We start from the raw sequence: 14,684 nt of genomic DNA on the forward strand, positions 1-14,684 counted from the left end.
AAATAATCAGGACTTTTAGCGTGTATAGAGCCAGCATATTTCCACCAGACTCCATGTAAATAATCAGCACTTTTAGCGTGTATAGAGCCAGCATATTTCCACATGTAAATGGGTGAACCAAGACGGCTTTTGGTAGTTTGATTTAGTTTCTGTCCACTTTGAATGAAGTGTGTTTTACGATGATAAAAGTCCTGATTATTTACATGGAGTCTGGTGGAGATATGCTGGCTCTATACACGCTATACACGGAGTCGGGTGGGTTTGGTGATGGTGATTTCGGGGCTGTTTCTTGTTAAACTAAAAGGATCTTACTCTTTAACTAAAAGGTCTATCTCTGTAGGGATCCATCCCATAATGTTGTCAGACTCTTAGAATAATAATCTGAGTCTGTCAGCAGCAACAACTGAACTTTTAGTGGACGCTGACTGAGCTGGACATTAGTCCTGTAGGGTAACATTACAGCTTGTTACTAACTGCTGCTGAACATTAGTCCTGTAGGGTAACATTGCAGCTTGTTACTAACTGCTGCTGAACATTAGTCCTGTAGGGTAACATTGCAGCTTGTTACTAACTGCTGCTGAACATTAGTCCTGTAGGGTAACATTACAGCTTGTTACTAACTGCTGCTGAACATTAGTCCTGTAGGGTAACATTGCAGCTTGTTACTAACTGCTGCTGAACATTAGTCCTGTAGGGTAACATTGCAGCTTGTTACTAACTGCTGCTGAACATTAGTCCTGTAGGGTAACATTACAGCTTGTTACTAACTGCTGCTGAACATTAGTCCTGTAGGGTAACATTGCAGCTTGTTACTAACTGCTGCTGAACATTAGTCCTGTAGGGTAACATTACAGCTTGGTTCTGGTTCAATACTGGACCAGTTTCAGAGACTGTTGTTCTCATCAGACACTCAGACACAGAAACATGGAGACAAAGAGTCCAGACTGGTTCCTGTTCATCTGCCATCCTGGTAACTGGTTCTCAGTGTGTTTGAGAGAGACGGAGAGAGAGAGGACAACAAAGGAGACGAGTGAAAAAAGGAAAACGAGTGTTGATGGAGGAGGGGAGCTGCTGCTACCACGGCAACCGGAGCTCACTGCTCTCAATCAGGTCCTCAGGGAGACCCTGATCTCTGAGAGAGAGTGTGTGTGTGTGTGTGTGTGTGTGTGTGTGTGTGTGTGTGTGTGTGTGTGTCTGTGTGTGTGTGTGTGTGTGTGTGTGTGTGTGTGTCTCTGTGTGTGTGTGTGTCTGTGTGTGTGTGTGCGTGTGTGTGTGTCTGTGTGTGTGTGTGGGTGTGTGTGTCTGTGTGTGTGTGTGTGTGTGTGTGTGTGTGTGTGTGTGTGTGTGTGTGTGTGTGTGTGTGTGTGTGTGTGTGTGTGTGTGTGTGTGTGTGTGTGTGTGTGTGTGTGTGTGTGTGTGTGTGTGTGTGTGTGTGTGTGTGTGTGTGAGTGAGTGTGTGTAAAGGCTTGCCTGGATACAGAAACAGAATCACATGATATCCTGCGACAGAAGAAGAGAGACTGTGATTATTATGGTCTCAACACACACACACACACACACACACACACACACACACACACACACAAACACACACACGCACATTTTCTAGTTTCTTCACTTCTCTGTGACACTAAACTAAATCCTTCTTCCTTACATCCTTCCGTCTTCTATCCTTCTTTTCCTATTTCCTTCCTTTCATCATTTCTTCCTTCCCTTTTCTTATCATCGTTGCCTCCTTTCTTTCTTCCTTCTTTCTTACCTAAAATCTTCCATAAAGTCTACAGCTGCAAAGATGAATAGATTAGTTATATATAATATGAACTTAATGGCAGATTATTTGACATGGGTTGACTGTGTGTCCTGATCTACTGGATGTTCACAGTTTGTATGGATTCAATGTGACTTTGTAAACTCACTCATTTCATTTCTTAACGAGCTGCAATTCTGTAAATGCACGTGAGAGAACAATATCCATCAACAAATATGAAATAAACGGTTCATTCTTTGAGTGTTTCTGTGAGTCTGTCTGACGGAAAATAAAAACCCAAAGAGAAAGAAATAAAAGTGCGTAACAATGAGGTTTGAGGTTATCAGAGATTCATCTTAATCAAATCCTGTTTGTGCTTTTGTGTCCGCTGAGAGAAACGAGGAGTTTAATGAAAGTTTGTTAATCCTTTTCTCTGTTTTCTGTCTTTCGGCACGAAAAACACATTTTAATTACCGCGTTTAAACATAATGAAAGAACAGAGAAGATATGAAATATGAACGATAAGAGAAACACATAATGTCACATCTCAGCTGAATGTTAAACTGGCTCTTTATATTCTTTCAATAATCATGTTCTTAATGTGTTCTGTTAATAACTTTGAACTGTGTATGTGTCTCAAACGGGCTTCATACATATACCTGCCTTGCCTCATATTCTGGGTTCTGGACCCTGAAAAGACAGGAATCTATAACCTTCAATAACTGGGACATGAACCATAAAAGGACTGGGTCATGGACCCTAAAAGGACTGGGTCATGGACCCTAAAAGGACTGGGTCATGGATCCTAAAAGGACTAGGTCATGAACCCTAGAAGGACTTGGACATGGACCCTAAAAGGACTGGGTCATGGACTCTAAAAGGACTGGGACATGGACCCTAAAAGGACTGGGTCATGGACTCTAAAAGGACTGGGACATGAACCCTAAAAGGATTGGGACATGGACCCTAAAAGGACTGGGTCATGGACTGTAAAAGGACTGGGACATGGACTGTAAAAGGACTGGGACATGGACAGTAAAAGGACTGTGACATGGACTGTAAAAGGACTGGGACGTGAACCCTAAAAGGATTGGGACATGGACTGTAAAAGGACTGGGACATGAACCCTAAAAGGATTGGGACATGGACTGTAAAAGGACTGGGACATGGATCCTAAAAGGACTGGGTCATGGACCCTAAAAGGACTGGGTCATGGACTGTAAAAGGACTGGGACATGGACTGTAGAAGGACTGGGACATGGACCCTAAAAGGATTGGGACATGGACTGTAAAAGGACTGAGACGTGAAATCTAAAAGGATTAGGACATGGACTGTAAAAGGACTGGGACATGGACTGTAAAAGGATTGGGACATGGACTGTAAAAGGACTGGGACATGGAACCCTAAAAGGACTGGGACATGGAACCCTAAAAGGACTGGGACATGGAACCCTAAAAGGACTGGGACATGGACTGTAGAAGGATTGGGACATGGACTGTAAAAGGACAGGGACATGGACTGTAAAAGGACTGGGACATGGACACTAAAAGGACTGGGACATGGACTGTAAAAGGACTGGGACATGGAACCCTAAAAGGATTGGGACATGGACTGTAAAAGGACTGGGACATGGACTGTAAAAGGACTGGGACATGGAACTGTAAAAGGACTGGGACATGGACTGTAAAAGGACTGGGACATGGACTGTAAAAGGACTGGGACATGGACACTAAAAGGACTGGGACATGGACTGTAAAAGGACTGGGACATGGACCCGTAAAAGGATTGGGACATGGACTGTAAAAGGACTGGGACATGGACTCTAAAAGGACTGGGACATGGACCCTAAAAAGGACTGGGACATGGACCCTAAAAGGACTGGGACATGGACTGTAGAAGGACTGGGACATGGACCCTAAAAGGACTGGGACATGGACTGTAAAAGGACTGGGACGTGAAATCTAAAAGGATTAGGACATGGACTGTAAAAGGACTGGGACATGGAACTCTAAAAAGGATTGGGACATGGACTGTAAAAGGACTGGGACATGGAACCCTAAAAGGATTGGGACATGGACTGTAAAAGGACTGGGACATGGAACCCTAAAAGGATTGGGACATGGACTGTAAAAGGACTGGGACATGGACTGTAAAAAGGACTGGGACATGGACTGTAAAAGGACTGGGACATGGACACTAAAAAGGACTGGGACATGGACTGTAAAAGGACTGGGACATGGAACCCTAAAAGGATTGGGACATGGACTGTAAAAGGACTGGGACATGGATCCGTAAAAGGACTGGGACATGAACCCTAAAAGGATTGGGACATGGACCCTAAAAGGACTGGGTCATGGACTGTAAAAGGACTGGGACATGGACTGTAAAAGGACTGGGACATGGACAGTAAAAGGACTGTGACATGGACTGTAAAAGGACTGGGACGTGAACCCTAAAAGGATTGGGACATGGACTGTAAAAGGACTGGGACATGAACCCTAAAAGGATTGGGACATGGACTGTAAAAGGACTGGGACATGGATCCTAAAAGGACTGGGTCATGGACCCTAAAAGGACTGGGTCATGGACTGTAAAAGGACTGGGACATGGACTGTAGAAGGACTGGGACATGGACAGTAAAAGGACTGGGACATGGACTGTAAAAGGACTGAGACGTGAAATCTAAAAGGATTGGGACATGGACTGTAAAAGGACTGGGACATGGAACCCTAAAAGGACTGGGACATGGAACCCTAAAAGGATTGGGACATGGACTGTAAAAGGACTGGGACATGGAACCCTAAAAGGACTGGGACATGGAACCCTAAAAGGATTGGGACATGGACTGTAAAAGGATTGGGACATGGACTGTAAAAGGACAGGGACATGGACTGTAAAAGGACTGGGACATGGACTGTAAAAGGACTGGGACATGGAACCCTAAAAGGACTGGGACATGGAACCCTAAAAGGATTGGGACATGGACTGTAAAAGGACTGGGACATGGAACCCTAAAAGGACTGGGACATGGAACCCTAAAAGGATTGGGACATGGACTGTAAAAGGATTGGGACATGGACTGTAAAAGGACTGGGACATGGACACTAAAAGGACTGGGACATGGACACTAAAAGGACTGGGACATGGACTGTAAAAGGATTGGGACATGGACTGTAAAAGGACAGGGACATGGACACTAAAAGGACTGGGACATGGACTGTAAAAGGACTGGGTCATGGACTGTAAAAGGATTGGGACATGGACTGTAAAAGGACAGGGACATGGACTGTAAAAGGACAGGGACATGGACACTAAAAGGACTGGGACATGGACTGTAAAAGGACTGGGACATGGACACTAAAAGGACTGGGACATGGACTGTAAAAGGATTGGGACATGGACTGTAAAAGGACAGGGACATGGACTGTAAAAGGACTGGGACATGGACACTAAAAGGACTGGGACATGGACTGTAAAAGGACAGGGACATGGACTGTAAAAGGACAGGGACATGGACTGTAAAAGGACTGGGACATGGACTGTAAAAGGACTGGGTCATGGACACACTTCTTACGTTTACCTTTGTCAGTTAGTACCGTTTACGGAGCCAAAGGATGAGACTGACTTCGGGGGATTGTGGACGTGTGTGGAATGGGTTTAAAGGGAGTTTTTAAGAAGGCGGAGTCACCGTTAGCAGATCATAATCACCTTCTGTCACAGTGATTTGAGTTGCTCCGTCTGTACAGCCTTCCCAGAACTAAGAGCTTAAACAACTCATTTGTTGCTGCTGCTGTTCGTGCTCTCAGTGATTACTCCTCACTGTATTGTTATTGCTGTTGTCTTGTTTTGTAATGGTTGTATGTGTAAGGTTGGCTTCACACTGGCTGTGTGGTGTGAGTGTGGTGTTTCTGTTGCGTGGCGGCTGCGTGGCGTTTTCTATGTCTTTGCACATGCTGCTGCTGCTGCTGCTGCATATCATAAGACTTGCTTCTTAACCCTTGTGTGGTGTTCATATTTTAGTTACACAGCCAATGTTCCCGGTCTGGTGGCCCCACCACATTATTAGGCTTTTAAATCAATACAGCCATAACAATGTATGTAAACATACTTAACAGAGGTTTACTTTAGCTCAATTACCAATGATATATACATCATTTATGGTTCATATGTGCCATTTACCTCTGTGAGATCACATTTATGATCATATGATCATTTTTGGTTTTTTGAGAGAAAACAAGGAAATTCAATTATAAAAAAGTAAAAAAATAGAAACAAGATGTTTGATCATTATTGGAGCTTATTTCTTATAACTGAATCAGAACAGGTGAAAGGGCTCGAAATGGAACAATGTTGTAACTGTGTGTGTGAATAGCAGGTGCAGAAAGACAACAGTTTCATAGCACCTACAATTATTACACAATTATTACACAATTATTACACGCGGGTTCAATAGACCCGAACACCTCATAGGTAATAGTTATGTGTAGGGGGGGTGTACCATGTGCAGTAAGTTATTTTTGATGTCCTTCACAGAAAACGAGCCAAGGCCAGTGAGTTATAGTTAGAAGAAATAATAAACAGCGTAATTCCCACAGACCTGAACACCTTACAGGGTTAAAATATTCCAGCTTTTCATTCTTTACAAACTCTCTCTGTCACTTTTTCGTCGGCTGCGTGGCGTGAGCGTGGCGTTTCTGTTGCGTGGCGTTTTCTATGTCTTTGCACACCAGAAAGGTGTCTGACGCGGTAAACATAAACATAAATATATACTGATCTGATTACAGCAAAGACAACGTCGACAGTATTGACGGCAAAATAGGCTCCAGAATATTTCCTTCTGGATTGACAGGTGCAATATTTGATAATTGATAATAATATATTATTATTTCTTTAATTACATTTATATCAAAACCTCAAGACTTTCAAACATCAACATGTCATTTATTAAATGTATTTGTGTCAAAATGACATATAAACATCTTTTCCTATTCTATGTTGCCTGGAAAAACTTGTGTGTCGCGTGAGAAATAGGCGTTGGTCCTATTTCTAGCATGCACGCGTTTTTGGCGCGGCTCAAGCCATGCCTGAGACGTGCGTGTGATGCAGGCAGTGTGCACGCTCTAACCTGTTAACATGGGAGCCCAAATAAAAACGGACATGCCACGCAGCTGACACGCTCATGCCACGCAGGCAGTGTGTAGCCGGCCTTAGCTGCTGTCTGTACCCTCTGGGATAACAACAAAGACGACCTTGACCTTGACCTGATTGTGACTCCGTATGTTGATAATAATAAAGACGACCTTGACGTTGAGGCCCATTGACCTTGACCTGATTGTGACTCTGTGTGTTGATGAGGAAATGTTTGAGGTGAAAGAAGTGACAGAGTCTGAAGTGACTTGCTGACTTTATTCATCGAGTACAGCCGACAATCATCCAACGAGATTTACATTCAAAACAAAACGAGTGGAGCCGACCGGACACGTCAGTTTTGATTGACAGCGCAATAAATTTGTGAAGACATTAACGTTCAGTTTTATTTATTTTTTTGGATACAAAACAATGGTTTGTTTTCAGTGTGGCACCACCACATACACACACAGGTTTAATAACAACATGACTCAACATCCATTTATACAAAACAATCTGAGATATAAATACATATTTATAATCTATATGTTACAAAAAGAGTTCCCTCGGTGAGCTCGGTGACGTGATCAAACACAGTGACGTATAAATATTCAGCCAAAAATCACAAAACCCACAGAGAAAACACAGGGGCGGGGCTTGGATGCGTGGGCGGGGCTTAAGTGCTCGGGCGGGGCTTAGGGAGGAGGAGGAGGAGCTAGAATAAAAAAGACAACGCTGAACAAGAAGACGGAGAGTAACAGTAGCCTATCAGGATGCAGGATTTGTTTTTACAGTGTGATGATGAAATCAAAAACAAGATAATAACGGGAGAAAGATCCGTGCTTTAAGAGGTGAGAAGTCACTGAAACTTATAACCCCTAAATGATTCAGAGTTTTTGTTAGAAACTCGTTCATCTGCTAAATTCTAGTTTTTACAATACCCTCTGGACTCTGATTGGCTGACAGCAGCAGAGGTGAACTAGCCTGGCTCCGCCCTCCTACGTACTTCCGCAAAATTTTCATTTTCCTTCAGTACTCTGTCTGGGTTTACCGGTCCAATCAGCGAACAGAGGGAGTGGCTGAGAACGATGACGTTGAGGTCGTGCGCTAGTTTGAGTTGTAGTTCCCTAATGGCGGCGGAGAAAGATGGGAGCGAAGCCATTCGGTCCGTTGTGGCAACGCTGTCGAATGTCCAGAAGCCCGAGCAAGACCAATCTTTGCTGAGTTGTGTTGGAGGCCATGACATTGTGGCCCTCCTCCCGACGGGGTTCGGGAACAGTTTGATTTTCCAGCTCGTTCCGTTAGTGGTGAAGGAGTTGGCTAAGGCTAATGCTAGCGATGCTAAGCCAACGTCATGACCAAACGTTAGACAAAACAGAAAAACGAATTTGCAAGTTGGAAAATGCGTGTGAATGCCTGCTGAAGTTGGAACAACAAATCGGAAACTCAGGAAAGATTTTGGTGCCGACTTGCTGAGTTGAAGTCATTTGTGTCATTAACGCTAAGAAAAGTTTTTATCAATTCATATATTTTATAACTTTTTGCTTGGATATTATGTTTAATACGGTGTTACCGCCAGACCTTCCTCCACAGAGTTGCGGAGGAAGGTCTGGCTAGCCATCACAGCATTCCTGGATGGGAGAGAAACGTGCTCTGGTTCATTGGCATTTCTTTAAACCAATCACAATCACCGTGGGCGGGGCTAAGCTCCGGACGGAGCCACGGTGCCTCTGCTAAATAGTCTCAGGAAGGAACTGGTTTTGGTGGAACATGTGGACGTTCAAAAGTAGTTTTAGTCATGCAACAGAAGCATATTGTCTTAGAGTTCAGTATTCACCTCTTTCGCAGCGGACCAATCAGCTGTGAAAACATATTCTGTCAAAACAATAAAAATAATCAGTGTGACGTTAACGAGGAACAACAGGGGACCAAACACTGAGCCCTGAGGAACTCCACTTTCAAAACGCGGTTGTTTAACGTCCTCAATTTTCAGCTCAGGTTTGGATAAGTTCCCCAAAAATTACATCACAAGTAGAGGAAATGATGTCACAGTTTGTACACAGAGTTAAACATGAGAACATTTACAGAAAAGTCCTTTTTTTATTTTCATCGTCAGAAACCGGAGCCTCCATCCCGTCAGTTTCTTTTGTTTCTTTTTTACTGTGACGGAGACGCTCGATACTCCGTCCTGACTGGTCAGCTGCTGCCTGAGGCCCTGCCCCCTCTGAGGTGATTGGTGCTCGCGGCTGAGGGGGAGGGGGATGGGGGGAGGGGAGGAGAAGATCTTTTACATCGGCGGAACGACGAGGCCGGCCATTGCTGCAGACACACAAAGTGACAAACAACTGTTAAGGTGAGCTTTCTGCTCCCAGAAAACACCCCAAAAAGTGGTTTGTTCAAGCATCAATTACAACAAAAAAAGTGACAAAAACAGCGAGAAAAGTGATGCCAAAATAGAAGGCGGGTACTTGTAGGTTATGTAATTTAGATCTTCCTTTGTGCAAAATGAACTAAATATGTGTAATTATCTTCATACTGATTTCATTTTTTTTTACTTTCTGTAAAAAAAAATTCTGTTACTTTCAGTTGGCAGCAGCAACTATTAATAACATTCAAACTCTATTTATTCATGTGCAACACACACACACACACACACACACACACACACACACACACTCAGTGGCCTTTCTGCCTCGGTGAAGGCGGAGAGCAGCATGAATATTTAACAATCGACAAACCTCTCTGTCAGAAACACTGACATCACACTGACTGCCAGAGTGTGTGCGTGTGTGTATAATGTGTGTGTATAATGTGTGTGTGTGTGATGTGTGTGTGTATAATGTGTGTGTATATAATGTGTGTGTGTTTAGAGGATGTATCTGTGGGTTGTAGTGAATAAAACATGGATTGGCCTGTCACTCTGCATGCAATACTAACAGTACTCAGGTTACCCACCCCGTCTGCGTGTGTGTGTGTGTGTATGTATTTGTGTGTGTGTCTGTGTGTGTGTGTGTGTGTCTGTGTTAAAAGAAAAGCAGAACCGATGTGTAATAATACAGTATTTATATCACATATCTATATAACATATTGTTTACAATTTCCTACATTTGTATATGTCACAACAAAAAATAAAACATACATATTTACATATATGGACTATTTATCCACCATAGAACATAATGTAGTGTATCTAACCCTGTAATGTAAGTAGACATTAAATAAATGATCTGTGAAAACCATATTTTTGTAGCCTAGAAATCTAGACCACCCTAGCGGCAGCAGATGTAATCTGCAGCCAGGGTCGTCTAGCAACTCTCCGTTGGCTTGCGAGCTGGAAAAACCAAATTCTGGCCAGGCCAATCACGTTGTGTATATAGTGGGTGGGCGGGGCTTATGGCTGCTGCTGCTGGTGAACAGCGGTCTTTGGAATCGGCTTTGGCCGCGACTCTGGAAGACTTGGAGTTCAGCTTTTCTTTGAGAAAAGAACAAAGAACGGCCCTGAAGTCATTCTTAAAAAGGAAGATGTGTTCAGAGTTTAAAGTGTAATCTGTCAACTAGCGTTGCTCTGATTGGTTGGAGAGCTATCCTATTGGTGCAGAGGGAATCTGAAAGACAACTGTTGATCCCGGCCCTCATCCAGACCCAACATCTGAATGAGGAGCTGGCTTGTCAGGCTAATATTTTTATATTGTTTTTTTGAACATTGCTTTAGTTTCTCTCCACATTGAAGTACAAAAAGTCTCCAACGTACCGACACAAAGACGTTTTAAAATGAACTCCCCCTATCACTTTAAAACAGTTTCTGAATAATGCCAGGGAGTATGTTGTTTATTTTTATATACATTGTGTATTTACATAATATAATGTATATGTAGTACATATCAGTGTTCATTATTTTAAGAATACTGTCTGTAACTGTTAATAAACTTGTATCGTATTTGAGTCAGAAACTGTTTGTCTGATTGTAAATGTGAAAGTAAAAAGTATTTTAGTTGTTATGACACTCCCTAAAAACCATTAGTGCGTATTACTCCAGAGACACAATCCGTAGAAAATCATAGAATATTAGCCCGTATTTTTACGGACTTTTCTAACAGTATATACGCCACTAATGTCAACTTATTACTACTAGTTTTACACTTATTTTTAGTATTCCTGATCAGTAAGTCTCATTTATATGAAATTATAGCAAAAATTTGAGTTATAAAAGCAGAAATTATGAATTATTTTGTGTAATAGTTAAGGTCAAAGGAACTGTTGATGGATAATCACAGACTGTCAGGTCAATGTAGTCAGGATGCTGTTTTCAAACCATTTCAGTTTATTGTTCAAATGCTGGAAAATTGACTAAAACTCCCAACATTCAATTCAATTCTAACAGTGGAGCTGATGCAGGAAAAGGGACATTTGCACAATATAAATTTAAAATATAAACTCTGATAGTAAATGTGTGATGTGACAGCCCAGTCTCACGGCAGTTCGTGAGATGTTCACGCAATTTAATCTATTGATTCTTGTACACGGACACATTTATCTCGTTGTTTTTTCGTGGTGGTCAGCACGTTTTTTAAACTAATGTATTTCAATGGGAAGCATCTTTCATCATCACAGCACGTTTCTTTGGAAAACAATGCCAATGTAAAGTCAATGAGAAGAAGACGTAGTATTAAGAGCGACTATGGTAGCGAGTAGTATGAAAGACCAAGAATCCGCATAGGGAGTTTGGTTGGGGAGGTGGATGGGTCAAACACAGGACTTTCACCCAGGAGACCGGGGACCGTGTCCCGCGTGTCACGTTTCCTAAACCCAACTGTCCCGTTCTTCTTTACCTAAACCCAACTGTCCCGTTCTTCTTTATCTAAACCCAACTGTCCCGTTCTTCTTTACCTAAACCCAACTGTCCCGTTGTTGTCCTGCGTGTCATGGAAAGGTAAGCTAAAACAGCTGTTATTGGGCTAAAAATACCAATAATATCAAAGCTGTATCCAGCTTCTCTGCTGCAGTCCGACTGGCAGAAAGAAACGTGCTGTCATCACGGAAGATGCTTCTCATTGAAATACATTAGTTTAAAAAATGAGCTGACCATCACAAAAAAAAAAAAAACCCCGAGATAAACGTATCCGCATACACGTATCAATAGATTAAATTACGTGAACATTTCACGTGAGACTGGGTTGGATGTGAAGGTGGGTGGGGGTGTTACCTTGCAGCCCGTTGGCGTTGTTTCCGGAGCAATTTGGAGGCGGGGACGCGGGCGGTCGGACGACGGGAGCGAAGGCGCTCTTTTGTTTGACGGCGGCCGAGAAAGAGAAAACTCCGTGAGAGGAGTTACAGTTAGACACGGCCATGGTCGGACTGGAGGGAACAACTGCAACACACAGACAGGAAAGAGTCAGAAACCAGTCAAAACCCAGTCAGACACCAGTCAGAAACCAGTCAGACACCAGGCTGATACCAGTCAAAAACCAGTCAGACACCAGTCAGACACCAGTCAGAAACCAGTCAGACACCAGGCAGACACCAGGCTGATACCAGTCAAAAACCAGTCAGACACCAGTCAGACACCAGTCAGAAACCAGTCAGACACCAGGCTGATACCAGTCAAAAACCAGTCAGACACCAGTCAGACACCAGTCAGAAACCAGTCAGACACCAGGCTGATACCAGTCAAAAACCAGTCAGAAACCAGTCAGAAACCAGTCAGACATTAGACAGACACCAGGCAGACACCAGTCAGAAACCAGTCAGATACCAGTCAGATACCAGGCTGATACCAGTCAGAAACCAGTCAGACACCAGTCAGAAACCAGTCAGATACCAGTCAGAAACCAGTCAGAAACCAGTCAGACACCAGTCAGAAACCAGTCAGATACCAGTCAGAAACCAGTCAGACACCAGTCAGATACCAGTCAGATACCAGTCAGAAACCAGTCAGAAACCAGTCAGATACCAGTCAGAAACCAGTCAGATACCAGTCAGAAACCAGTCAGACACCAGTCAGAAACCAGTCAGATACCAGTCAGAAACCAGTCAGAAACCAGTCAGACACCAGTCAGAAACCAGTCAGATACCAGTCAGAAACCAGTCAGATACCAGTCAGAAACCACACAGAAACCAGTCAGAAACCAGTCAGAAACCAGTTGATTTCTCTTCCATAAAAAAAGTTTCGGTTTCAATTCAGTCTTCAACCTTCAACTGTGTCAAACATGTGACATTTGTTTACAATGTTTGCTGTTTGACAAAGTGTGAATGCTAACCCAAGTTACAGTGTGAATGCTAACACAAAATGAAAAATGCCACAATGCTGAAACTTCACCCCGAATCTCACCAAGTCTACAGTGCCTTGTAACAACACATTATCTAATAAAATGTAAAAATGTTATAACTCCAGCATTATGTAATAATCTGCTGCATTTTGTAGTAAAACCTGAAGCCATATTTATTTATTTATCACTCCTTGTCCAACTGTGCAGTATGTCATTCATATTCATCTGTATATGTGTTTATATACTGTCTGTTTATATAAGGGTGATTATTGTGTAAATATGTTTGTTTTATTACTATTATAACTAATTATATTTCCTATACTTCATGTATATTTTCTCCTTTGTCTACTTAATGTGTATTTGTGTTATTCTGATTTGTTTCTTTCGAGCTGCTGTAGCACAGGAATTTCCCCAGTGTGGGATTAATGAAGTCTATCTTATCTTATCACATAACGCGGCAGTTGTTACAAAATGCTGCGGTCGCACTTTTTTTGTAACGAAAATGTAATAAGGTGCATTATGTAATAACCAACCAAAATTATAGTTTTCATTCATTTTTTCTAACATTGTCATGTTTATTTTATGAATTACAGTGTAAATCATGGTGCTTCAAAATGAGTTTAAACAATATATACGATATGTTCAGTCAACACGTTCTCACACCCATGTCGTACAATATGGACGCTTGGTCAGGTGCCTTTGTTGTTCTTATTGACGCTAAAAGTCTCCTTTAGCGCTAAAGTAAACGTGCTTGGTCGGGACTATTGCCGTCCCTTTAGTGCTATAAGTAAACGTGCTTGGTCGGGACTATTGACGTCCCTTTAGCGCTATAAGTAAACGTGCTTGGTCGGGACTATTGATGTCCCTTTAGTGCTATAAGTAAACGTGCTTGGTCGGGACTATTGCCGTCCCTTTAGCGCTATAAGTAAACGTGCTTGGTCGGGACTATTGCCGTCCCTTTAGCGCTATAAGTAAAGCGTGCTTGGTCGGGACTATTGCCGTCCCTTTAGCGCTATAAGTAAACGTGCTTGGTCGGGACTATTGCCGTCCCTTTAGAGCTAAAGTAAACGTGCTTGGTCGGGACTATTGCCGTCCCTTTAGCGCTGTAAGTAAACACTCTTGGTCGGGACTATTGACGTCCCTTTAGCGCTATAAGTAAACGTGCTTGGTCGGGACTATTGCCGTCCCTTTTGACGCAGTTATGTTTAGGAAAAGGTCGTGGGTGGGCGTACGGTTCTGTGACATGGGGGAGGAAAGAAAGTGACTACAGCAAGCATGACAAGCGGGACGTGAACCCTGCTCTCCTGGTGAAAGTCCTGTGTTTGACCCATCCACCCCCCCCCCAACCAACCTCCTTACATACTACTCTCTAAATCCTCTCTAACTGCTGCTCTCCCCGGTGCGTTACACAAACACGCTGAAAGACGCCTTTTTCGTTGCAACAGACGCTGACAGCCACTGTCCAAACGTCCTTATTTTACGAGTTCGGAATGAGAACGGGTTGGTCTACGATATGTTCAGAAGATTCCCTTTCATCAGTTAA

At 42.9% G+C, this 14,684-nt stretch overlaps 1 protein-coding gene across 10 annotated transcripts in view; it reads right to left on the reverse strand.

The window, feature by feature from the left end:
* Positions 1-9,162: 9,162 nt before the first annotated feature.
* Positions 9,163-14,684, reverse strand: part of ebf3a (EBF transcription factor 3a) — a 57,685-nt gene continuing 52,163 nt past the window's right edge. For 7 of the 10 annotated variants that reach the window (XM_078279137.1, XM_078279133.1, XM_078279131.1 and 4 more), the window contains 2 exons: positions 12,079-12,243; positions 9,163-9,194 (listed from right to left, as the gene is read on the reverse strand). In XM_078279137.1, coding sequence (XP_078135263.1) covers positions 9,163-9,194; positions 12,079-12,243 — 197 coding nt within the window. Of the gene's footprint in view, positions 9,195-12,078; positions 12,244-14,436; positions 14,441-14,684 lie in introns of all 10 variants that reach the window. The other 3 variants (XM_078279136.1, XM_078279134.1, XM_078279139.1) reach the window with 2 other exon arrangements.

Source organism: Sander vitreus, chromosome 21 (assembly GCF_031162955.1).
Source record: "Sander vitreus isolate 19-12246 chromosome 21, sanVit1, whole genome shotgun sequence".
Lineage (NCBI taxonomy): Eukaryota > Metazoa > Chordata > Actinopteri > Perciformes > Percidae > Sander > Sander vitreus.